This window comes from Centroberyx gerrardi, chromosome 3 (genome assembly GCF_048128805.1).
Source record: "Centroberyx gerrardi isolate f3 chromosome 3, fCenGer3.hap1.cur.20231027, whole genome shotgun sequence".
Classification (NCBI taxonomy): domain Eukaryota; kingdom Metazoa; phylum Chordata; class Actinopteri; order Beryciformes; family Berycidae; genus Centroberyx; species Centroberyx gerrardi.
Genome location: NC_135999.1, coordinates 8635142 through 8661373, shown reverse-complemented (window position 1 = coordinate 8661373; position 26232 = coordinate 8635142). Strand labels below are relative to the sequence as shown.

Below are 26232 nucleotides of genomic sequence, written 5' to 3'. Positions count from 1 at the left end.
AAGTGAAAAATCTAAATCGGAAGATACGGAATCTGGAGACAAGGACCTGTTATGAAACAACCTTTCAAGTTCAAAGTCCGATAGAAGTGACTGTGGAGAATCTGGTCTAGTCTCTTCAAACAAGTTTTCAAGACATAAATCAGTATATTCCCAGTCTGAAGTTGCTGATTCTGGTGAAAACGTCATGTTTCTTGAAAAGTCAACATCATAACCACAATACTGAGACCTGAACTGTGGAACAGGTGAGTCAGGAGAGAGGGGCCTACATTCATCTTGAGATGCAATGGATTCAGGGGACCGTGGTCTTAACTCAGTGATCCAACAGTCAAGGGAGGCCTGAGTGTACACTTCATCTGATGATAATGATTCAGGTGAAACAGCCCTGTATTCCACTGTTTTCTCTGTAAAGGAAGAATCTGCTTGTTTTACGTGGCCAATGCCTCTCACAATATCTGCATATGTAAAAGATTTTGCGACTGCAGAAGGTCTGAGCATAGTTAGAGGTATACTATTCTGTTCAGCTTCAACGTGTGATGTGAATGAATCTGGTGAGTCTGGTCTGTTTTCATCAAACAACTCCTCAAGGCAATATCCAGAGTACTCGAGGTCTGACATTGTTGACAGAGGTGATGAGGGTCTACTTTCAGAGTATTGTAAATAATAGTTACAATGTTGATTCTTCAGGTGGGCAAATGCCATGTGAGGAGACACACAATGCTGCCCATCTGATCCCACAGAATCTGGGGAGGATGGTCTAAAGTCTGCCAACCAGCCCTGAAGAAGTGAAAAATCTAAATCGGAAGATACGGAATCTGGAGACAAGGACCTGTTATGAAACAACCTTTCAAGTTCAAAGTCCGATAGAACTGACTGTGGAGAATCTGGTCTAGTCTCTTCAAACAAGTTTTCAAGACATAAATCAGTATATTCCCAGTCTGAAGTTGCTGATTCTGGTGAAAACGACATGTTTCTTGAAAAGACAACATCATAACCACAATACTGAGACCTGAACTGTGGAACAGGTGAGTCAGGAGAGAGGGGCCTACATTCATCTTGAGATGCAATGGATTCAGGGGACCGTGGTCTTAACTCAGTGATCCAACAGTCAAGGGAGGCCTGAGTGTACACTTCATCTGATGATAATGATTCAGGTGAAACAGCCCTGTATTCCACTGTTTTCTCTGTAAAGGAAGAATCTGCTTGTTTTACGTGGCCAATGCCTCTCACAACATCTGCATATGTAAAAGATTTTGCGACTGCAGAAGGTCTGAGCATAGTTAGAGGTACACTACTCTGTTCAGCTTCAACGTGTGATGTGAATGAATCTGGTGAGTCTGGTCTGTTTTCATCAAACAACTCCTCAAGGCAATATCCAGAGTACTCGAGGTCTGACATTGTTGACAGAGGTGATGAGGGTCTACTTTCAGAGTATTGTAAATAATAGTTACAATGTTGATTCTTCAGGTGGGCAAATGCCATGTGAGGAGACACACAATGCTGCCCATCTGATCCCACAGAATCTGGGGAGGATGGTCTAAAGTCTGCCAACCAGCCCTGAAGAAGTGAAAAATCTAAATCGGAAGATACGGAATCTGGAGACAAGGACCTGTTATGAAACAACCTTTCAAGTTCAAAGTCCGATAGAACTGACTGTGGAGAATCTGGTCTAGTCTCTTCAAACAAGTTTTCAAGACATAAATCAGTATATTCCCAGTCTGAAGTTGCTGATTCTGGTGAAAACGACATGTTTCTTGAAAAGACAACATCATAACCACAATACTGAGACCTGAACTGTGGAACAGGTGAGTCAGGAGAGAGGGGCCTACATTCATCTTGAGATGCAATGGATTCAGGGGACCGTGGTCTTAACTCAGTGATCCAACAGTCAAGGGAGGCCTGAGTGTACTCTTCATCTGATGATAATGATTCAGATGAAAAAGCCCTGAATTCCACTGTTTTCTCTGTAAAGGTAGAATCTGCTTGTTTTACGTGGCCAATGCCTCTCACAACATCTGCATATGTAAAAGATTTTGCGACTGCAGAAGGTCTGAGCATAGTTAGAGGTACACTACTCTGTTCAGCTTCAACGTGTGATGTGAATGAATCTGGTGAGTCTGGTCTGTTTTCATCAAACAACTCCTCAAGGCAATATCCAGAGTACTCGAGGTCTGACATTGTTGACAGAGGTGATGAGGGTCTACTTTCAGAGTATTGTAAATAATAGTTACAATGTTGATTCTTCAGGTGGGCAAATGCCATGTGAGGAGACACACAATGCTGCCCATCTGATCCCACAGAATCTGGGGAGGATGGTCTAAAGTCTGCCAACCAGCCCTGAAGAAGTGAAAAATCTAAATCGGAAGATACGGAATCTGGAGACAAGGACCTGTTATGAAACAACCTTTCAAGTTCAAAGTCCGATAGAAGTGACTGTGGAGAATCTGGTCTAGTCTCTTCAAACAAGTTTTCAAGACATAAATCAGTATATTCCCAGTCTGAAGTTGCTGATTCTGGTGAAAACGACATGTTTCTTGAAAAGACAACATCATAACCACAATACTGAGACCTGAACTGTGGAACAGGTGAGTCAGGAGAGAGGGGCCTACATTCATCTTGAGATGCAATGGATTCAGGGGACCGTGGTCTTAACTCAGTGATCCAACAGTCAAGGGAGGCCTGAGTGTACTCTTCATCTGATGATAATGATTCAGATGAAAAAGCCCTGAATTCCACTGTTTTCTCTGTAAAGGCAGAATCTGCTTGTTTTACGTGGCCAATGCCTCTCACAACATCTGCATATGTAAAAGATTTTGCGACTGCAGAAGGTCTGAGCATAGTTAGAGGTACACTACTCTGTTCAGCTTCAACGTGTGATGTGAATGAATCTGGTGAGTCTGGTCTGTTTTCATCAAACAACTCCTCAAGGCAATATCCAGAGTACTCGAGGTCTGACATTGTTGACAGAGGTGATGAGGGTCTACTTTCAGAGTATTGTAAATAATAGTTACAATGTTGATTCTTCAGGTGGGCAAATGTCATGTGAGGAGACACACAATGCTGCCCATCTGATCCCACAGAATCTGGGGAGGATGGTCTAAAGTCTGCCAACCAGCCCTGAAGAAGTGAAAAATCTAAATCGGAAGATACGGAATCTGGAGACAAGGACCTGTTATGAAACAACCTTTCAAGTTCAAAGTCCGATAGAAGTGACTGTGGAGAATCTGGTCTAGTCTCTTCAAACAAGTTTTCAAGACATAAATCAGTATATTCCCAGTCTGAAGTTGCTGATTCTGGTGAAAACGTCATGTTTCTTGAAAAGTCAACATCATAACCACAATACTGAGACCTGAACTGTGGAACAGGTGAGTCAGGAGAGAGGGGCCTACATTCATCTTGAGATGCAATGGATTCAGGGGACCGTGGTCTTAACTCAGTGATCCAACAGTCAAGGGAGGCCTGAGTGTACACTTCATCTGATGATAATGATTCAGGTGAAACAGCCCTGTATTCCACTGTTTTCTCTGTAAAGGAAGAATCTGCTTGTTTTACGTGGCCAATGCCTCTCACAATATCTGCATATGTAAAAGATTTTGCGACTGCAGAAGGTCTGAGCATAGTTAGAGGTATACTATTCTGTTCAGCTTCAACGTGTGATGTGAATGAATCTGGTGAGTCTGGTCTGTTTTCATCAAACAACTCCTCAAGGCAATATCCAGAGTACTCGAGGTCTGACATTGTTGACAGAGGTGATGAGGGTCTACTTTCAGAGTATTGTAAATAATAGTTACAATGTTGATTCTTCAGGTGGGCAAATGCCATGTGAGGAGACACACAATGCTGCCCATCTGATCCCACAGAATCTGGGGAGGATGGTCTAAAGTCTGCCAACCAGCCCTGAAGAAGTGAAAAATCTAAATCGGAAGATACGGAATCTGGAGACAAGGACCTGTTATGAAACAACCTTTCAAGTTCAAAGTCCGATAGAACTGACTGTGGAGAATCTGGTCTAGTCTCTTCAAACAAGTTTTCAAGACATAAATCAGTATATTCCCAGTCTGAAGTTGCTGATTCTGGTGAAAACGTCATGTTTCTTGAAAAGTCAACATCATAACCACAATACTGAGACCTGAACTGTGGAACAGGTGAGTCAGGAGAGAGGGGCCTACATTCATCTTGAGATGCAATGGATTCAGGGGACCGTGGTCTTAACTCAGTGATCCAACAGTCAAGGGAGGCCTGAGTGTACACTTCATCTGATGATAATGATTCAGGTGAAACAGCCCTGTATTCCACTGTTTTCTCTGTAAAGGAAGAATCTGCTTGTTTTACGTGGCCAATGCCTCTCACAATATCTGCATATGTAAAAGATTTTGCGACTGCAGAAGGTCTGAGCATAGTTAGAGGTATACTATTCTGTTCAGCTTCAACGTGTGATGTGAATGAATCTGGTGAGTCTGGTCTGTTTTCATCAAACAACTCCTCAAGGCAATATCCAGAGTACTCGAGGTCTGACATTGTTGACAGAGGTGATGAGGGTCTACTTTCAGAGTATTGTAAATAATAGTTACAATGTTGATTCTTCAGGTGGGCAAATGCCATGTGAGGAGACACACAATGCTGCCCATCTGATCCCACAGAATCTGGGGAGGATGGTCTAAAGTCTGCCAACCAGCCCTGAAGAAGTGAAAAATCTAAATCGGAAGATACGGAATCTGGAGACAAGGACCTGTTATGAAACAACCTTTCAAGTTCAAAGTCCGATAGAACTGACTGTGGAGAATCTGGTCTAGTCTCTTCAAACAAGTTTTCAAGACATAAATCAGTATATTCCCAGTCTGAAGTTGCTGATTCTGGTGAAAACGACATGTTTCTTGAAAAGACAACATCATAACCACAATACTGAGACCTGAACTGTGGAACAGGTGAGTCAGGAGAGAGGGGCCTACATTCATCTTGAGATGCAATGGATTCAGGGGACCGTGGTCTTAACTCAGTGATCCAACAGTCAAGGGAGGCCTGAGTGTACTCTTCATCTGATGATAATGATTCAGATGAAAAAGCCCTGAATTCCACTGTTTTCTCTGTAAAGGCAGAATCTGCTTGTTTTACGTGGCCAATGCCTCTCACAACATCTGCATATGTAAAAGATTTTGCGACTGCAGAAGGTCTGAGCATAGTTAGAGGTACACTACTCTGTTCAGCTTCAACGTGTGATGTGAATGAATCTGGTGAGTCTGGTCTGTTTTCATCAAACAACTCCTCAAGGCAATATCCAGAGTACTCGAGGTCTGACATTGTTGACAGAGGTGATGAGGGTCTACTTTCAGAGTATTGTAAATAATAGTTACAATGTTGATTCTTCAGGTGGGCAAATGCCATGTGAGGAGACACACAATGCTGCCCATCTGATCCCACAGAATCTGGGGAGGATGGTCTAAAGTCTGCCAACCAGCCCTGAAGAAGTGAAAAATCTAAATCGGAAGATACGGAATCTGGAGACAAGGACCTGTTATGAAACAACCTTTCAAGTTCAAAGTCCGATAGAACTGACTGTGGAGAATCTGGTCTAGTCTCTTCAAACAAGTTTTCAAGACATAAATCAGTATATTCCCAGTCTGAAGTTGCTGATTCTGGTGAAAACGTCATGTTTCTTGAAAAGTCAACATCATAACCACAATACTGAGACCTGAACTGTGGAACAGGTGAGTCAGGAGAGAGGGGCCTACATTCATCTTGAGATGCAATGGATTCAGGGGACCGTGGTCTTAACTCAGTGATCCAACAGTCAAGGGAGGCCTGAGTGTACACTTCATCTGATGATAATGATTCAGGTGAAACAGCCCTGTATTCCACTGTTTTCTCTGTAAAGGAAGAATCTGCTTGTTTTACGTGGCCAATGCCTCTCACAATATCTGCATATGTAAAAGATTTTGGGACTGCAGAAGGTCTGAGCATAGTTAGAGGTATACTATTCTGTTCAGCTTCAACGTGTGATGTGAATGAATCTGGTGAGTCTGGTCTGTTTTCATCAAACAACTCCTCAAGGCAATATCCAGAGTACTCGAGGTCTGACATTGTTGACAGAGGTGATGAGGGTCTACTTTCAGAGTATTGTAAATAATAGTTACAATGTTGATTCTTCAGGTGGGCAAATGCCATGTGAGGAGACACACAATGCTGCCCATCTGATCCCACAGAATCTGGGGAGGATGGTCTAAAGTCTGCCAACCAGCCCTGAAGAAGTGAAAAATCTAAATCGGAAGATACGGACTCTGGAGACAAGGACCTGTTATGAAACAACCTTTCAAGTTCAAAGTCCGATAGAACTGACTGTGGAGAATCTGGTCTAGTCTCTTCAAACAAGTTTTCAAGACATAAATCAGTATATTCCCAGTCTGAAGTTGCTGATTCTGGTGAAAACGACATGTTTCTTGAAAAGACAACATCATAACCACAATACTGAGACCTGAACTGTGGAACAGGTGAGTCAGGAGAGAGGGGCCTACATTCATCTTGAGATGCAATGGATTCAGGGGACCGTGGTCTTAACTCAGTGATCCAACAGTCAAGGGAGGCCTGAGTGTACTCTTCATCTGATGATAATGATTCAGGTGAAACAGCCCTGTATTCCACTGTTTTCTCTGTAAAGGAAGAATCTGCTTGTTTTACGTGGCCAATGCCTCTCACAATATCTGCATATGTAAAAGATTTTGGGACTGCAGAAGGTCTGAGCATAGTTAGAGGTATACTATTCTGTTCAGCTTCAACGTGTGATGTGAATGAATCTGGTGAGTCTGGTCTGTTTTCATCAAACAACTCCTCAAGGCAATATCCAGAGTACTCGAGGTCTGACATTGTTGACAGAGGTGATGAGGGTCTACTTTCAGAGTATTGTAAATAATAGTTACAATGTTGATTCTTCAGGTGGGCAAATGTCATGTGAGAAGACACACAATGCTGCCCATCTGATCCCACAGAATCTGGGGAGGATGGTCTAAAGTCTGCCAACCAGCCCTGAAGAAGTGAAAAATCTAAATCGGAAGATACGGAATCTGGAGACAAGGACCTGTTATGAAACAACCTTTCAAGTTCAAAGTCCGATAGAACTGACTGTGGAGAATCTGGTCTAGTCTCTTCAAACAAGTTTTCAAGACATAAATCAGTATATTCCCAGTCTGAAGTTGCTGATTCTGGTGAAAACGACCTGTTTCTTGAAAAGACAACATCATAACCACAATACTGAGACCTGAACTGTGGAACAGGTGAGTCAGGAGAGAGGGGCCTACATTCATCTTGAGATGCAATGGATTCAGGGGACCGTGGTCTTAACTCAGTGATCCAACAGTCAAGGGAGGCCTGAGTGTACTCTTCATCCGATGATAATGATTCAGGTGAAACAGCCCTGAATTCCACTATTTTCTCTGTAAAGGCAGAATCTGCTTGTTTTACGTGGCCAATGCCTCTCACAACATCTGCATATGTAAAAGATTTTGCGACTGCAGAAGGTCTGAGCATAGTTAGAGGTACACTACTCTGTTCAGCTTCAACATGTGAAGGGAATAGATCTGGTGATTCCAAGGATGCCGTGGATCCAGGGGATTGTGGTTCTACCTTTTCTATTCCATACTCACATAAGGTCTGACCGTAGTCTGCATTAGTAGGTTCAGCACCAACATCTACTTTGGCAGATGTCAGAGACATCAGTTCTGGAAATTCCAATATGTATTTTGGTCTTTCAATGAAGTTGAAGACCATTGGCAGTCTATTGCATGTGCGGCAAGTATCTAAATATGGCCTGGGATATTCAACATCTGAAAAAGATTTCTCTTGTCTATGAGGGCAGGAGAGGGGAATTGGTGAATCACGCGATAGAAAATTATCGTCACAAACTGATTCAGGAGAACTAGGTCTTTTCTCATCAAGCATTTCCCCAAGAAAACATCTAGAATACTCAACTTCTGATATCATTGACAGTGGGGATGAAGGTGTACTTCTACAGTTTTGCAAATAATGATTTAGCTGTGCACAAGTGTAATCAGGAGAGATATATCCCACAGACTCTGGGGAGTATGGCCTGAAGTCTGTCAACCAGTCCTCAATATATGAGGTTCCTGATTCTGGTGACATGGGCCTGTAATTAAACGACTGTTCAAATTCAAACTTTGTTTGAACGGACTCTGGTGAATCTGGTCTGTTCTCCTCTAACTTGCTTTCCAGACATAAATCAGAGTACACCCTATCTGAGGCCAATGATACATGCAAGGAGGACCTCTTTCCCAATAAGTTCAGATAATATTCACCAAATTGAGTTCTGAATTGAGGAATTGGTGAGTCAGGAGAGAGGGGTCTATACTCATCTACTGATATCATGGATTCAGGAGACCATGGTCTTATCTGTGAATAGCATTCATGCAAAAATGAGAAACTGTGCTCAGGTAATAGTGATTCAGGAGTCAATGGCCTGTGCTGGTTCAAATCTTCATCTGACTCTCCTGATGACGGTATATATTTAGTAGAGTGTGGTTTTAACTCAGAGAACCAGTACTCAAGGAAAGACTGAGTGCAATCATTCTCTGACTTTGGGGATACAGATGATAGAGGTCTGAATTGAAATGGCTCGTCTTTTCTACCTGAACACCCTGAACGTTCAACATGGGTACCTTGCACAACTTCTGCATATGTAAAAGGTTTTGGAACGGAAACAGGCCTAGTTGGAGATACACGACTCTGTTGAGCTTCAACATGTGATGTAAATGAATCCGGTGAATCTGGCCTGTTTTCATTGAACGACTCCTCATGGCAATATCTAGAGTATTCAAGGTCTGACAGAGGTGACAAGGGTGTAGTTCTAGAATATTGCAAATAATAATCACATTTTAGATGCCTGCAGTGGGAAACTGTCATATCCAGGGAGAAATGCTCCTCAATTGATGTCACAGACTTTGGGGAGGATGGTCTAACCTGTGCCAAACATTCCTGAAGGAGAGAAAAATCTAAATCTGAAGATAATGATTCTGGTGACAAAGGTCTGTGTTTCCATAGATGTTTCTGGGAACCTTTGGATATTAAAGGCTCAAGGACATCCAATTCGCTATCCTCTGCTAATTCCTCACAATCCTCACTATATGCTGAACTATAAAGAGCTGATACCACTGATTGAGGTGATGGTGGATTTCCTCCTGAATACAGTAAATAATAATCACAATGTTGACTCCTGAGTTGGGCTCGGGTTGGTTCAGAGAGCAAGAGTTCAAGGAATGAGAAACTGCACTGAGACATCTGGGATTCTGGTGAAGATGATCTGTCATCCCAATCTGACATTGCTGATTCAGCAGAATAGGACCTGTTCCAAGTAAACGGGTCCTTGGAGTAGTCACCATTTGAATGTACAGGTGTTGAAGGACTACTTCCATTTAAATAGTGGTCACATTGTTCAGAAATGAACTTTGCAACAGGAACAGTATATTTATGTTCACTCACCGAAGCCACTAATTTTGGTGACACAGGCCTGTTTTCCATGTGATGTTGTATTGAAGGTCTGTGTTTATCTGCAAATGTCTCATAGTGAAGGAATCCCGAAATATATGTTGGTATGTGTAACATGTTTGAGTCTGGTGAATCTGGTCGATTCTCAGCAGAAACGTCTTCTACACATACATCTGAATACTCTATGTCTGATATCACAGATTCTGGTGAAGATGATCTGCATGACAAAATGGAAGACTGACTGTCTAAAGTGCCTAAATGTCTAAAGTGAGGTATAGGAGAGTCAGGAGACAGGGGTCTATATTCATAAAGTGATGCTATGGACTGGGGTGAATCTACTCTTTCCTCTTGGCACATTTCTTCAAGACAGTAACCAGAATAATCCCAGTCTGAAGTTAATGAAATAGTTGAAGCTGACCTATTTCCTGAGAAGAGCAAGTAATAATCACACCATTGGTTTCCATATTGGGGAATTGGTGAGTCTGGAGAAAGGGGTTTGTTGTCATCAAATGACACAACAGATCCCAGAGAAGTTGGCCTCATGTCAGTAAACAAGTGGTCTGAATGTGGAAGACTTCCATCATATGAGCACAGTGAATCAGGGGAGAGTGGTCTATACTCTGGAAAAGAGGAAAATTGGACCAACTCCCAATTTGTTTCAATTTCACTGTCTGAATTAACAAATTCCATAGAACTACCCAATGAATCTTGTTTGCAGGAATGATAATATTCCATTTCCAAGAATACAGATTCTGGGGAATCTGGTCTTTCTTGTGCAAAAAGTTCCTCTAGACATACATCTGAGTACTCCAGGTCTGAATAGATTGACTCAATTGAGGATGATCTGTGAGAACACACAGATACTGAATATTCTGGTAATGATGGCCCATACTGTGGAATGGGGGAGTCTGGGGAGAGACGTGCAAATAGGTTAATAGATGTAACTGAGTCAGGCGAAGATGCTCTAGTATTAGGAAACAGATCTTCAAGCCAAAACTCATCATAGTCTATATCTGATGTCATAGGTGAGGATGCTCTGTCCTCTCCCTGTATCACTACACATTCAGGTATAGGTGGACTATACTCAGGTACTGGAGAATCAGGTGACAGTGACCTGTACTCATTCATAGACTCATAGGACTCAGGCGAATCAGAACAAAGGTCATCAGAGAACACTAAGGGGGAGCGTGAACTTACCACACTGTCCAAGCCTTCCAAACCAAACACTGGCTTTTCATAGTCATATATATCTGATTGATAAGGAGGTACTTTATTTTCAATGACAGTAGACATTAAACTGAAAGAGTCTGGAGATAAAACCCTCTTTTGCCCCAGAGGAGAGTCAGGTGACATTGCCCTATAATCACTAAGTGACATCACAGATTCAGGGGATGATAGTCTAGCTATAGGGTCAGTCACCATCCATGCTTGTACAGGGGAGAAACCCCTTTCATAAACAGGTGAAAATGAGCCACACCCCTTTTCAGATGCCAATGAATCTGGGGTAAAAGGCCTGTATCCTATAAAACTGGATTGTAGTGTTAAATCTTCTTCAGGTGACTGCGGTGTGAGTTGGGTGATGGGCACGAAAAGGCTAGAAGTGACAGCCTTAGGCTCAGAGATGTAGGATGTCTTTGCCCTGACTATTATATAGTCACTGTCTGGAGTAATAGAATAGAAACTAGGGTGCCTATCAGTTGAGTCACTGGCCATCTGAGCAGGGCCACTGGTCAGACAATGTGGCAAAATGTTCCTTTGTACATTCATTTGAATGGGTCTAGTATGTTCCACCATGCTGTACTTGGCTGTAGCAATAGTGGGCTTGGTGGAGTGGACATCATATAATTTTGAAACCTCTTGAGGTTCATCAATGAAGGGCATGTTTTCTGGGTGGGCATCACTGCACTCTTGGGATTTTGTATTTTCTTCCTGTTCACCTGACTTGAAGAGTTTGAGGCCCATATCCATAGTTGAAACCTGAGGGGTATTGTCATGACCATACAGTACACTGTAGAAGTGGGCTGTGATCTCATCTATATGCTTCTGAGAGACCCTGCCTTTCTGATCTATGTTGTCTTCAGCCATGGCTGGGCGGTCCTCTGGTGGCAAGGTTAACTGGCTAGGGCCAGAGACTCCTCTGGCAATGGTTTTAGCTGACCTGGTGTCACCTTTGGGAGTGAGGGTAAAAGATGCGGTGGAGACATAAGAACCAAGCTGTGGTGTATCCCTAAACCCATCCCAAAGCTCATTGAAGTCTGTCTCAGCTTGGTCTGATTCAGATAGGCTCAGACCAAAGTCTCTAACAGATATAGGTGAGGATACCCTCAAAGGGTCAGGTGATTGCAACAACTCATCTTCACTGACACCTTGTTTCAGTGGTGAGGTTTGGCAGCAGTCATCTTGGACTTGGCACTCAGTGCCACCTTGCAATGACCTGGTGGAATGAACTTCAACACTGCGGTAACCTTGATGGTCTTTCACTCTGTACTGGGGGTCATACAACTGAGATGCTGGCCTCCACAGTGCCGCTTCTTTTGAGCAGGGAGGTGGACTTACTTGCTCATCAATGTTGTCATAATTTGTAGATTCTCGTGTAATTACATCCTCTGAAGTCCACAGGTTAGGGTTCAATTCACTGTAAAACACAAAAAGGTTGGGTCATAAAATGTCATTCAGCGTAAATGTCATGTTGAGGCACTAATCTAACTGGACTGAGATTTAGAGATCATTTGGAATGAATAATTTACTGTGGGATCTCAAGCTCCTCCAACAGGTCACCGTGCATGCTCTCTGAGTGGGTGTGTCCAATAGGCTCCGCCCAAGAAGGAATATCCAGTAGGGAAGCTACTGATAGGTCCTCTTCAGAAACAGCTGGGGGCGGTCTGCGGTCTGACTCCACCCTCCGCACCAGTCTGGGGCTATCTACATCCTCTTGCACTGAAGATAGGGCTACCGACACTGACAGTGAAAAACACATATACATGTGTGTACACGTGTGAACACACACACACACACACACACACACACACACACAAACACAAAAGTAAGTTACTATTTATTTTGCACGGCACAGCCTGTAACACTACAGTATAAAGATTTTTTTAATAATTTTATTAATCCTGTACTTAATTTCGCCATTTTCTGAATTGTTGAACACCTGTTACACTGCTCTCTATGGGCTGGAACCTTCAACTGTGTTGCAGGCCACACCTCAATCAGTGATGTCAGGGCAAGTGTTTCACTTTTGTCAGCATCGAATGCTTTGTGATCAGAAAACTGTCACCCCCAAGTAGAGATGGGTAATCTGTTACCACAGACACACACCCCTATTCGTTCTCACTCCCCATCCCACTTTTTTTACATTTTTCAAAATTGTGTGCGAGATGGAGACTGGCTGAAAACAGTTCATGCACTCTTTACTACCTTCACTGTGATCCAGTGTCTTCTCTATCTCCGCATAGGTTCTAGATGTTTGCTCTTGAACTGACTTGTTCATCTGGGTTTCAATGAGATGGACAATGTCCATACGATTGATCTTGGTCAGTCTCTTAATCAGACAGTCCTCTGTGGAAGGATAAGTCACAGAGATAGGCATTAGAGTGAAAAGCATTCAATCAACACAGAAGAAAATGCTTAATAAATATTTTGCACAACTTAAGAAAAATGTCGAATTAAATCAAGTCAAAACTGTAGAAGAAATTCTTTACAGGCAAGCTTTATTCACCTTTGTCACCAAGTAACATTGATAGAAAAGTTATTGCATCTAACTGGCGGCATACTAAAAGTGAAATGAGTGTCCATGGTAAATAAGAATGAGAATTGAATGTAAGGTTATACTTGATCTGACATCCTTGACACTGAATTTATTAATACAGGTATATATACCAATTATTTGGAAGGTTCAAGAGCATGGGACAGTTTAAAGGAATACACTGACTTTTTTGGGAAATTTGCTCATTGGTTATGATAGGAGAACCACCAAAATCATTTATTGTGCCTGCGGTTAATATGTCTGTCCTGTGGACATGCTAATGCATTAGCATACAGTGCGTTAATTACGTGCCATTAGGCAACTAACATTGTCTAACATAAGGCAGACTTTGAGTAATTCAGAGATTTTTCCCATGGCGCAGCCGAGGGCATCACAAGGCAAATTCGGGTAAGGCAGTCAGGCAGTCAGTCAGGCAGTCAGTCAGGCTGTCAGTCAGTCAGGTAACAGTGAGATGATGCGCTTCGTAAGATGGCCTCTAGAGGGCGTTTTTGACTGTGCGATGCAGTGTTTCCCATACAGAGGCACAAAATCAAAAGTTGGTCAATGTTTAGAAATGGATCTAAATCGATCTCTAATGCACCTGATATGCGCATCACGTCATGTCTGTAATTGAAGATGTACAGACAGCAGACCAGAAGCAATGAACTCAAGCCACAGAGTCTCCCGGTGTGAAAACAAAAGTGAAACAGTTAGTAACAGGGATTTGCAGACAGTAACTCGTCTTCGCTGCCCTACAAACTTATGGTAGGTGACGTCATCTTGTGGTATTTAAGTACCGTTAGTGGAATTAGGTAACTTAACTGTGTCGCAGTGCTTCAGTGTATAGAATTGAACATGTGCCGTGGGTCTGTACAGAATCTGTGTTTGTTTTTTTATTTTTTTGCCAATCCTCTCATCACATAAAAGGGTAAGCTGACCAACAGGCCAATTTCCAATTTTTTCAATTTTTGTTTTTTGTCACTGAATTAATAAATTGTTCCAGTTAATGCACACACTAGCATTATTAATAGGATTAGAATGTACTAGCGAAATATAAATCAAATCCGTTAGACCAAAGGACTGTGTACCTGTGGCATGTTTGCCTTCCCGTTCAGCCCAGCGCTGTAGCAGGGCATGGCTCTGCTCTTGGAGGGAGTTGGGGTTCTCTGTTCTCACTATTTGGATCTCATCCTCATTGAATTCCAGCTCCCTTGCCAGCTCTGGAGGAGTGGAAAGACAATACAAAGGATGGAAATGTTCATGGCTCTTGCTCGTGCATGTGCTCACAGATGACCTGTGTTTGATTTGATTTTCCACACTTCTTCAAACGACAAAATACTACTGAAAGCAGTATGTTTTCAGTACTACTGAAAACAATATTTATATGCTTTTGGTAGGCATATAAATATTCTCATATACTCTGCTTTCCTTTAGTTCTGCTCTGAAATACAGAATTTCCAATTTCTAACCAGATGTTCTAGATATTACGTTTTTGTTCTGTTCGCTTAAGTTCCCTTTTCCGAGGTAGTAAGGTCATTCAGTATCATGTAGGGTAAAATGTGTTTATCAGACATCAAAAAAATAAAGCAGCTTGATAACAGGTATTTTTCATTATCATCATCATTATAAACAAACACATACTCCCTATCCCTCAATATTATATTGATTAGGTTTGAATTGAAAACTGCATTCAAAAGGAGAGATGAAAGCAGAATATGATTGCATTATTTGACAGCTTACCAGCCCAGCTGAAGCCAAGAAGATCTGCAATGATAGCTAAGGTCTCCTCTTTTCTGTCAGCATCATCCTGCCAATCCACTAGAAACGCAGCCGGAGCCAAACATGACACTCAATCATAGTAGTTCACAATCCAAGATGTGAAACACCACTGACTATACATTTCAAAGTAAAATTCATATTGCAGGTCCTAGTCATGTACAGTATATTTTGTAAGGGTAAATGCAAAACAATTGCGTCCTGAAATAGCTACTGTGGCCCTTTATGTTATAGGCTGTAATATTTTGAAATTAAAGGTGGATCAGTGATGTTGACATGGATAATGACATAAGGATTGGATTTGGTGATTTGTCACTCTCAAGAGCAGCTTACTTGTTTAATTGTAGCTTACTTTTCAAGAGTAGACTATTTGGTCATAATCAGCATATTATATTGGTTAATCATAAGCATAAGCAATGACATTAATGTGTTGATTAAGCAATGTGAGTGCAAATATTAGTAAAGCTGTATTAGTAAACTACAGGATAATACAAGAAGTCTGCATCATGAGGATGCATCACAATGGGCATCAAATAGCCACAGAAAAGGTACTTCTTAAAACACATGGCCAGTCAATCTTGAGATTGCATATACATATATACAAATGGAAAAGAAACCTTACAACAGCCAATACACCACACACACAAAAATAATGCAGGACAAGACAAGAAAACATAAGATAACACAACACAATGCAAGACAGGACAAGACAAGACATCACAACCCATGACAAAACAACACAACAAAAAATGACTAGTGGTGGTAATGTGTCTTGAGGAAGAGAATAAAGGCCTTGCTGCCAAGGAGCAGAGAAAGGAAAGCAAAAGCCCATGTAGATCTGGGAATACCTTGCTTATGTTCTGGAGTTTGGTCATCGACGATTCTCTGCATCTGAGTTTCCACCGTGTCATCCCAGATGGGCCTGGATTCAAATACATCCTCAATCACAGAAGATGACTGCACGCCCAGCAAAGACTTGACATCAGGATCTGAGCTGTGTGAAGCTGGACTGTCATATTTGAAGATAACAGAATCTGGACTCCTGTGACCAGCACTGCTTATGTCCTCAGTATCCAATGAAGACCTAAGAGATGCTTCTCCACTCATAGAGAGTTGGTCTTTGCCTTGGGCAGAGAAGAACAGCTGAGCTGCAGGTTTCTGTTTAGCTATGATAGGAAGTCTGGAGGGGAGAAGGTTGGATGTATCAGTCGGATGATCACTGTCAGAATGACTCCTGCTGTCTTTATTGGAGGCTTTACTTGTGCCACTATCAGCCTCAGATCTAGTCCTGCGCTCCGCGGTTGCTGGTTCCTCCAATATTTGAACCTGGTCCAGCTCAGATATCAGTGAGGCTTTGACAGGCATTTTGGATTTGAAACTGTTCTCCTCTGTAGATGTGCTGCCTGGTTTGATTGTGACAGGTGGGGGTGACTCTTGATAATCTGCTTGGATGTCAGACCCTGCACAGACCCTGGAGGACTCTATTTTCATATCAGTTGAAGAGGGCATCTCAATGACTGAGCACTGCTCTTCCTCTTCTTCCTCATCCTCATCCTCATCCTCATCCTCAGGAGAGGACTCTGAGGAATCATGGCTCTGTTCTGAGTACACTGAACGGGTAACAGTGGATGTGGCTGATTGAAGGTCAGCTATGGTAGATTCTAGGTAGTCTAGTCCAAGGTTTTTGGGGCTTCCAACCTCACTCTGGAAATTGGTTAGTCTCTCCAAAGCATTGGGAGAGCCCAGCTGAACCTCTGTGGAGCTACCAAGATTAGCTTCAGAGAGTGGGTGCTCACTCTCTGACGTATCACCTGAGGCTTTGATGTGAGTTCTAGGTTTAGGAATAGGAATCTTGCCAAGGGCACCCTCAGCCAATAATGAGGTTGGGATTTCTTCGAGGGGCATATCTGAAACAGAATTACTATTCTCTAAAATAAAAGCATTTTCTTGATTTTCCCCAGCCTCCTCTGGCACAACTTCATCAATTGGATGTTCCCCAATGTGAAAAAATGCATATCCTTCCCCTTCTTCTTCAAAGCTTCTTCTTGTCATGTCAATGGCTCCCCCTCTGGTCATTTCAAATAGCTTCCCCTCCTGAAACTGAAATGGGTTGGGGGTTCCCTCCTCAGTTGGTGTTCGAACAGGTGTTGTGTCAGGTGTTTGTCTGTCTTCTGCAAGACCCGGAAGCCTTTGTTCCTCAGCCTCAACCTGTGCATCGAAGGCTACATCATCCTCATGCTCACACCCTGGGATAACATTCCAAGCCACAGGCTCTATTTGTTCACCTTTTTCTGCAGAATGTATTTCTAGCACAGAGGCTTCACTGTCAGCAACTACTCTGTCTACTTCAAGTTCATCAGTACACACTTCTGCTTTGAATACCTCCTCAGCCTCTCCAAATTTTGAGAGAGCCTGAGGTTCACTGATAGAACTTGAGCGATCTGTCAGTAATGACTTAGTTTGTTTGTCATGATCTGCATGGTGCTCATCTGCCACACAGCTGGAAAAACAGTTGTCAGTGACTGTGGAATGTAAACAATCAGCTTTTACTGCTTCTTTATCTTCATGTATTTCAACTTCTCTTTCTGTTAAGAGTATCATAGACTCTTCATTCTCTGTATCAGGGTTTTCTACCTCTCCCTGAGTGGCAGTTAAAAATAATGAGCTTTCACCTGATTGACTGACACTTCGTTGTGACTGAATTTCTAACTCCTCCCTGTGTATGTCGATGCTTGAACTAATATCTGTCCCCTCCCTATGTTCATGAGTGCTTTCTGTCATATATTTTTCGGAGATTTCCTCCAATATATCATGCGATGAAAGCTGTGTAACTGGGCTAAATTTTATCACTAACTCATCATATTTGTGATCTTCTGCTTCTGATAGAGCAGAAACATCTGACGGTTTACCATCTCTCTTCATTTTGGCCTCCTGTTCCATCTCCTCAAAGGTTTTGATCTTGGCAACCATTTTAAACATCTCCTCCTCTGGGGTGAATTGTTTTTTGGTGGTGTCATCTTCTTCTGTATCATCATTGGTGAGAAAGTTCTGTTTTATGGCTATTGGAAGATATTCAGGGTCAGATATTTTGGGGTCAGAGCTCAGATTGCTATCAGTTAGTCTCTTTGGTGAGAGATTATGTATGTCTTCCCTTCTTTCACTTTCCGGTTGGAGGGTCTCCTGGGTGGTTTCCTGCTTATCATGATGATCATCATCTCTGTAAATGTCATAAGCAATACATGCTTTAAGCTGGGATGCATAATCCTCATACACAGCTGTCTTTCCTGGCATCTTGAATTCTGTGTCCTTTGGTTGAGTGGGACTTCCTTCTAGAGAGTCTGGACAGGGGGATTCTCCGGTGGGGCTTGGCTCAATTGAATCAGGGGATTTCTTTGAGGATCTATCCTCCATGACAGGACTTGCCTCTAACGAATCTCTATGAGATGGCCATCTTGCTGAGTCATCAAAAACCACAGTATTTAGGCTCTCCAAATCTGCTGGTCTTTGTGGTGTGTCAGAACAGTATGGTAGGTGCATAAATTCTTGTGTTTTCTGGATTGAGTCAAGAGCAACTACACAATTATCTTCCTGGTCATTCTTACAATCATGAATTGTCACAAATGACCTTTGAAGGTCAAAGGTCTCTTCAGCTGAGTCATCAAAATGTGATAGTGCAGTGGGTGAGGTTTTAGCCTTATCCTCAGATGAACAACCTTTGAGGGCCTCAGCTTCATGGACTTCATCTGTCTGCCATCCACTTTCCATAGCTCCTATTTTATTGATATCCATCATTTTTAGTTCTTTATCTTCTGTTGACATTGTTTTATGTTCAGTGGAGAATGTAATTGTCTGTCTTTTGGTGTCCCTTGTCAATATAACTTGTTCATAACTCTCATGGACAACATCCTCTTCTGGATGGCATTGCGTCACCACCGGCCTCTCCTTTAGATATTGATCCAAGTCACTACTGAGCAGTGACAACATGCCTGACACATCCTTCACGGTTGTAGATTGTTGGTGGGGAGTCTTTCTCTCAATGCAAACTTCTTGGAATGGTGTCTCCTCTATTGGACTTGGTGACAATTCTTTGACTCCAACCACATCAGTTTGGATTTTTTCATTTCTCTCTCCACCTTCCATACCCTCCAAATCAATACTATCTACTATTTGTGTTTTTTCATATGCTATTGGTATCTTTTGCTCCTCACTGGAGAATTTTTGGATTTCTCTACAACTACTCTTTTTGGGAAGAATAACTTGTTCGCATTTCTCCTGGCTAACATCCTCCTCTGGAGCTCTACTGATCACAGGCCTGTCCTTAAGGCATTGGTCCAAGTCACTATTCAGTAGTGATAGCATGCCTGACATTTCCTTCACTTTTGTGGACAGTTGATATGAGGCCTTTTTCTCTATCCAAACTTCTTTTAATGGCAGCTCTTTAACCAAGGTTGTGGTTGTTGCTTTGGCTTCTTCAGCTCCCCTTGTGGTCTTATTTTCTTCCAGTCTTGCATTATCTATCTCTTGTGATGTGACATCTACTATGGACAATTTCTTTTCGTCAGTGGAGATTGGGAACATTTCTTTTTTTCTGTCCCTTGTCAGAATGACTTGTTCAAATTTCTCCTGAACAATATCCTCTTCTGGTGGTCCACTAGCCACAGGCCTACCCTCTAGATACTGATCCAAGTCACTGCTCATCAATGACAACATCCCTGACATATCTTTCACTGCTGTGGATGCCTGGTTAGATGTTTTTCTCTCAATGTGGAACTCGTGGAGTTGTGGCTCCTCAATTTCAGTGTTTGTTATCATTTTGATGTCTATTGCTTCAGTTTGAGAATAGATTAATTCATTTCCATGGTCTTGTCTCACCTTGTCAACTTCCAATTCCTCTGAATGTAAGACATACATGTCTTCTCCTCTAGTAGAGAAGGTAAGCATTTCAGAGTTCATTTGAGGAGTAACTGCCAGCTCGTCATGTTTTTCACTCTCTCCTGAGCTAGAATGAGGTGTCCCAATGTCCACACTGGTATCTGAAGACTCAGCCATACCTTCATGCTTGGGACTCTCAGGGCTTTGATCCTCCTCTTTCATTTGATTCTCAGTTAGAGAGAGAACTTCCCCACTATCAATTTTCATACAGGGACTGAAGATGGAGGCTGGGTTTGCATCAGGATTATTAGCCAAGACCTCCTCCTCAGGTGCCTCTAGCTGACAGTTCACATCTCCTGCCTTTGACGTCTGCCTGAACAGCTGGTACTCAGGACTTTCTTCTAGCTCAGCCTTTATGTCGGCACTGAAGTCCTCAGAAGGTCTGCGATCAGGGCTGATCTGTATGTCTTCAGATAACCTCCTACCACTGCTTATGACTGGTTCTTCTAACTGCATCCTGTCTAGGCTCTTCCCTGACAACTCTGTTTCCTCTCTCTCTGGGCTAACCCCTCCATCATCACATTGAGCTCTATCAGTACTTTTTACTGTCTCTCCAAAATGACCAATATCTGAAATAAACTGTGATTGCTCAGATTTCTCTCTCATTAAGCTTATTGCTTGCTCCTCTAAGTGTATGTTGTCATATGTCTTAACATCACTCTCTGGACAGAAAATTGTGAGTTGTGTTTGAATTAGGGTTTGTGATGTTGGCTGCTGAGTGGGACTGTGTAAAGTCTTTTGTTTCTCTTCAGAAACTACTGATTCAGATATCAAAGTTGAACTAGAAGATGCAGCCATGGCTTTGTGTTCAAAAAGCCCTGTTTTATTTTTTGAAGGGTCCTGCCCTGTCTGGAATGCTTTCATCAGCTCCCTAACAGACATAGTCTCCTCTAATCTTTCTGTCTGAGACCTGGGGGATTTAGGAGACTTGGGAACTTTGGGAAGTTCCGGCATGTCTGCCTCCATCGTCTTTGTGGAAAAGAAAGATTTAACTTGAGAGACTGATACCTGTGTATTTTTCTGCACCTCCTCCTCTTCAACCTTTTTCTGCAAAGCTCTGACCCTATCCTTTATGGATCCAATAGATGTCTCAACCACTAGAGGAGACACTGGTGGGTCCATGGCTGTGGCAGGTGCAAGGCCATTCTCCCTGAGAATAGCATCCCCATCCAAGGACTCCTCAGAGCTCATCCTTTCCAGCTCTCCCTCAGAGCTGCTGCATCCAGAACGCTCTCTTTCTCTAAGTTTCTTCCTAATAGGTTTCTTGATATCCGGTGGACGCCGTTTGCCATCACGCTTTAGAGTAACCTGTTCAAATCTCTCCTGGATGATGTCTTCTTGAGAACCAAATGTCACTACAGGTGTCTTTTCCAGGTATTGGTCCATGTCCATGCTAAGGTGTGAGACCATGCCTGACATGTCTCTGACCTCTCTGGCAGGTCTACAAGAGGTCTTCCTCTCAAGACAAACCTCCTGAAATTCCGGTTCTTGAACATTGGGGTTCATTTTGGCTCCAACAACCTTTGTCCCAGAGATTACAACCCACTCCTCCTCTTTTTTAGCATTAACTTGTAGTACTTCCTCTCTACTATCTTGTATCCCTTCTCTTAGAATCTCTCCAACCTTCTCCAGCTTCTCTTTAAACTGCTCCACAATCTCCAAAGGCTCTCCTGACACATTTTCCTCTGCCCCTCTAGCTCCTCTTCTGTCTTCATCAGTTAAGTGTTCCATTTGCTCTGCTGTCAAGATGGCAGACATTTTGATGAGGTCATGCTTCATGTCTGACACCTCTGAGAGAAGGTCCGGGCTTGCCAGGGTTGCAGGGTCAAGAGGTTGGTTAGTTTTCAGGGAGAATGTCTCAGTTGATTCAGTTTCATCATCTTCCATTTAAAAATGAGTTCACAACCAAAGAGGGTAAAGAACATAAGGGAGAAATGAAGTAGGGGAAGAGAGACATCGGAAAACTGTGGTCAAGACAGTGATATTAAAAAGCTATCTTCAGTTCAGAGAGTAAGGAGAAGACTCACAGGTCAGAGGATAAAGAAGTCTTGAAAAGGAGATTATCTGACAAAGTGACCCAGAGGAGTTTGGAGGAGAGGAGAGCAGCAACAGCATAAGCAAGCACAGAGGAGTAACAAAACAAGTGGAATATGGACAAAAAATAACTGTATTCATCTCATATGTTTGACTACAAGATAGTCTACAAAAAGAACCCAAGTAAACAGAGAAACCTGAATATGGAACAAATGGACAAGATGGAAGGATAACAGACAAACAAAACATCTCAAGATTGTTGTTGACATGAAGAGTCATGTCTACCGACAAAATAATTTTTCAAAGCATAGAAAACATTAAGCTTGGTATACACTGAAAAATTAATAAAAAGTCTTGACAAAGAGAAAATGTGAAAAGGTATTACTGGAAAAATAAATAGGTCATTGTTACTGAATTTTATGAGTATGCTCTAAAGTTTTAGAATAACCATTACTTGTAAGTGATGTAAAGGGGTTCACTGATATGAACATTGAAAACATGAAGTTGCTCACATTCTGTGTAACATTAAAATTATAGCTTTATAATCATTAGAAGTTCAAGTTGTTGTAGGCTTGAACAGTTTGTGACACAAGCAGATACAACAATACAACAACAATAATTTAATTTTAGAATGTTTAAGGCCTATTACACAGATGTAAAAATAACCTCATGTAAAACATTTTATTCTATATTTGTGTAATAACATGTGACAACACTGGTATCAAATATCATACCAGGTTAAAATTTGTTAATAGTGCTTCCAATGTCTTTGTGACCTCAGGAGAATGTAAAAAAAATTGAATATGGATTTAATTAAAACTAAAACTACATGTATGAAAGCAACTTAAAAGAGTTGTTCCATGAAAGTCAAACATGCTAATGCACTCAAAGTAAATATATCAACACATATAATAGTGGCCAAAATAATGCAAAATGAATGATGAGAATATAAATAAACCAGCAACTAATCTAGAGATACTTTTACAATGAACAAACAACATGACATTGTTTGTGTGAGTTTGTGTAAAGAGCAAAGAAAGTGTGTTAGCATGCAATTGTTGAAGGAAGTGACCTGAGAGAAAAACAAAGGTCAAAATAAATACTTCTTATATGTTAATTCCACAGTGATAAGATGAAATTCTAATTAAATAAATGAATGAATACATGAAAAATTCCTTTGGAATAGTTTTGAAATTGAAGCACATTTGAGTAAATTAGAATAAAAAGTATTCTTTTGACCTTAGTTTGTGATTTTCAATAAAAATTAAAGCAAAGGTTCATAGCCATCACAGATAAATTAAAATGTTCTTGATCAGTGGATGAGCAAGGGAGGGAGAAAGTGAGTGGGGATTGGAGAGGGGAATGCGGTGCACATCAGCCATAGCATAGCGGCCAGTGACCAACATGTAACTATACACACTGTTAGTAGAGGAAATTAAGAAAGCAGGGTTAATCCAAATGGTTATTACTGCATGTTAAGCAGTGCAACACTTTGGCACATACAGTATGTCATATTACTAAACGGCATTTGTTACAGTACCTTCGCAGTATTCATAGTGTTGTCACAGTGAATGCTATGAAACCTGAGGCAGTAATTTTTAACTAAGGATAATTATAGTTATTAAGTGTGGTGTCCTGCAGAAACCTTATATCTCCAATTTAGCATTTTTTACTGTAATTGACAGCTGATATTGAATGTGTTATGTAAAGCATTTTTCATGACTCCAGCACCAAGACTAACAACTGAAAATGTCTTGTAAAATTTCCCAAATGCATGGATGTCAGTGGGAAAATCAATCCATTTTTTTTCTATTTTTGAAAGGTTTATAAAAAACCTAAAAAGTTTTTGCAGGATACTCAGAAACATGCTCTTTTTGTCATGAGGAAAACACAAAAATAGCAAAGAGTTCAGCTTACATTTCTTGTCACTCTTTTCACTCTGCAAGAAAGGAAGTCAAAAAGACATATTTAGCTATTATGTAATTACTCTTTCTTTCTTTCTTTCTTTATGTAGTTATTCTTTCTTCATGTACTGCTATATCAAGTAAACTATTTACCTCATCATCTGCATCTTGGTCTGAATCAGACTCCTAAGGAGAAGAGTAAAATAGAGAAAACAACCAATTCAATCATTGCTAGTAAATGTCATTTACAATTATTACATACTGTAAGTACAGACTGAATGTTGAGGCTGACCTTTGAGTATGTTGGGAGGGTGATGTTGAGGTTGCAGATTGCATTGTGGTTAAGACTACGGTAAGTGCGTGGCTCCTTGGTGAAGGACAACCGACCACACGGCTCCTGTGCTGTGTCTCGAATCTGTCAATCAGTGAAACAATTAGCCCATTAATTCCATACATTTTGACTTTTTTTTGCCTCTAATAGAAACAAACAAATGAATAGAAATTCCAGAAATGTACATCCAATGTATACACGTACTTTGATGAAGAGGGCTAGTCTGTTCTCTTTGAAGGCAAAGAAGCTGAAGACATGGTGCTGTCCGCTCTTGGTAAGAGGCACCAGGTTTCCAAAGCAGTCAGCAAATATAGGTTTTCCCTCCAGCACCTGTGTGTGGATATGACAGCTGTTTCCATGATCCAAACCATTAAAAACTACCTCCAATTAGTGAAGTTAGGGGAAGCAAGCAAACTCATGAATCACATAGCAGCAATCCTCGAAAACAGTTATTTCTCCTTGCAATTTGCAAACCAAGTGCATAGATAACTGGAAAACAGTTCAATATTTATTATGGATCTAAAAAAATTACAACAGGTTGCTTATCCTAAGAACCAGCTGGCGGGCCAGATCTGGATCTACACTTCTCCTTCTGCACTGGCCCTCTTTTCAGTGCATTCCTTGAAGATTACCATGGAAGCAATGCCTACGTTTTGAGCTCCTCTTCCTACTTCCTCTTCACTCCTTCTCCTCCATTCGCCATTATACTTTCTCCCTGCTCTCCTAGCTCAGCTCTCACCCACTTTAGCTGAATCCCCTGTCTCACATTTCTCTCCCTGCACTTATCCCCCACATCCCACTGTACCTCTACGTCTCGGCTGCGGGCGACTTCAGTGAAGTTCTCCTGCTGCTCCAGAGTCTTGTCCATCTTGTCGTCGGTCATGCAAAAACAGCGTAGGCGGGCCTCGATGGGGTCCAGGGTCTTGGCAAAAATGACAAACTTGGCCATGTACGGGACACAGATGATCTCCCTGTACAGCTGAGAGGAGAAATTGACCGACTCCTGGATCTGTCGGCAGTCTATCAGCCAGAATCTAGGAATATGAATGAGACTTTCAATCAATAACTGATTGATGGAAGCTTTCAAGAATTAGATGGATGCTAGGGAGTTACACAGTAAGCTAGGTAATTATGGTGAAATCTTGGAACACCTAGATGAAGACAGGCAGGATTTTGATCAAACTCTCAGGCTTCTGAATAAAGGAGGCTTAATTAGAAGAGCATTTAATACACCACATTTAAAAACTTAAGAAGGCTTTACCTCGCTGACACATTTGTGGTGAAGGACACACATTGGTTAACGAAGGTGAGAGGTGTGGATCCAGTGATGTCCTCCCATTGGGCAGGAGTGGTTCCACCTGAAACACAGAGTCAAAATTAGTTTCCAAACCTGTCATACTAAATTTGTTGTATTTACAAAACAGGAAAATTCTGATGGGCTTTTCACTGTGCTGGCCAAGGATGCATCAATGAAAATATGTTATGTTACTTGCCAGATGTGTTTGACTTGTGAGTAACATATTAGATACTGACTATGACCATCTGACATCACCACAAACAGAAGTGGTAGCTGATGATGGGCTGTGAGGTCCAGTATTCAAGTAATGCTGAATTATATCTGCAGAAAGACGTTTGTCTATATGGTATGTAAAGATAGGTTTGAATTTTCGCCCTACTCACCAGTAATACTGCACAGCAAACGCAAGGTGGGGGTGTCCCCACTAAACACGGTCGTTGTTCCATCATTGTTGGAACTCTTGGGAATAGGGATTGTCATGGTGATTGGCTTGTGGAACTTCCTCCTTCTTGGTTCCAGCGTGACGATTGGGCTGAATGTGGCCTTGTTACCGAGAACCTTTCTCACTACCTCGGCAGTGATCGGCTGGGCCTAAGACAAAGTACAAAAAAATATCAACTTCATTTCAACAACTTTAACTGTTGCCTTTACTAGTTTCCTTGCCTTTGAATGGACATAAACAACGCAGACACCTGTCTGGCCAAGGGATGCACGTTATGTA

General features: G+C 41.7%; 1 protein-coding gene across 1 annotated transcript in view; it reads right to left on the bottom strand.

Annotated features, from left to right (window-relative positions):
- ank2a (ankyrin 2a, neuronal) overlaps positions 1-26232 on the bottom strand; it is an 86604-nt gene that overhangs the window by 18225 nt on the left and 42147 nt on the right. Inside the window, exons 34-49 of the mRNA XM_078282708.1 lie at positions 25895-26102; positions 25476-25572; positions 25020-25248; positions 24419-24544; positions 24176-24298; positions 24037-24069; positions 23897-23918; positions 21524-21825; positions 20705-21373; positions 17923-18565; positions 15862-16824; positions 14978-15055; positions 14326-14457; positions 12910-13050; positions 12234-12444; positions 12039-12121 (exon numbers count right to left, since the gene is read on the bottom strand). Of these exons, the coding sequence (XP_078138834.1) occupies positions 12039-12121; positions 12234-12444; positions 12910-13050; positions 14326-14457; positions 14978-15055; positions 15862-16824; positions 17923-18565; positions 20705-21373; positions 21524-21825; positions 23897-23918; positions 24037-24069; positions 24176-24298; positions 24419-24544; positions 25020-25248; positions 25476-25572; positions 25895-26102 (4060 nt within the window). The remainder of the gene's footprint in view (positions 1-12038; positions 12122-12233; positions 12445-12909; positions 13051-14325; positions 14458-14977; positions 15056-15861; positions 16825-17922; positions 18566-20704; positions 21374-21523; positions 21826-23896; positions 23919-24036; positions 24070-24175; positions 24299-24418; positions 24545-25019; positions 25249-25475; positions 25573-25894; positions 26103-26232) is intronic.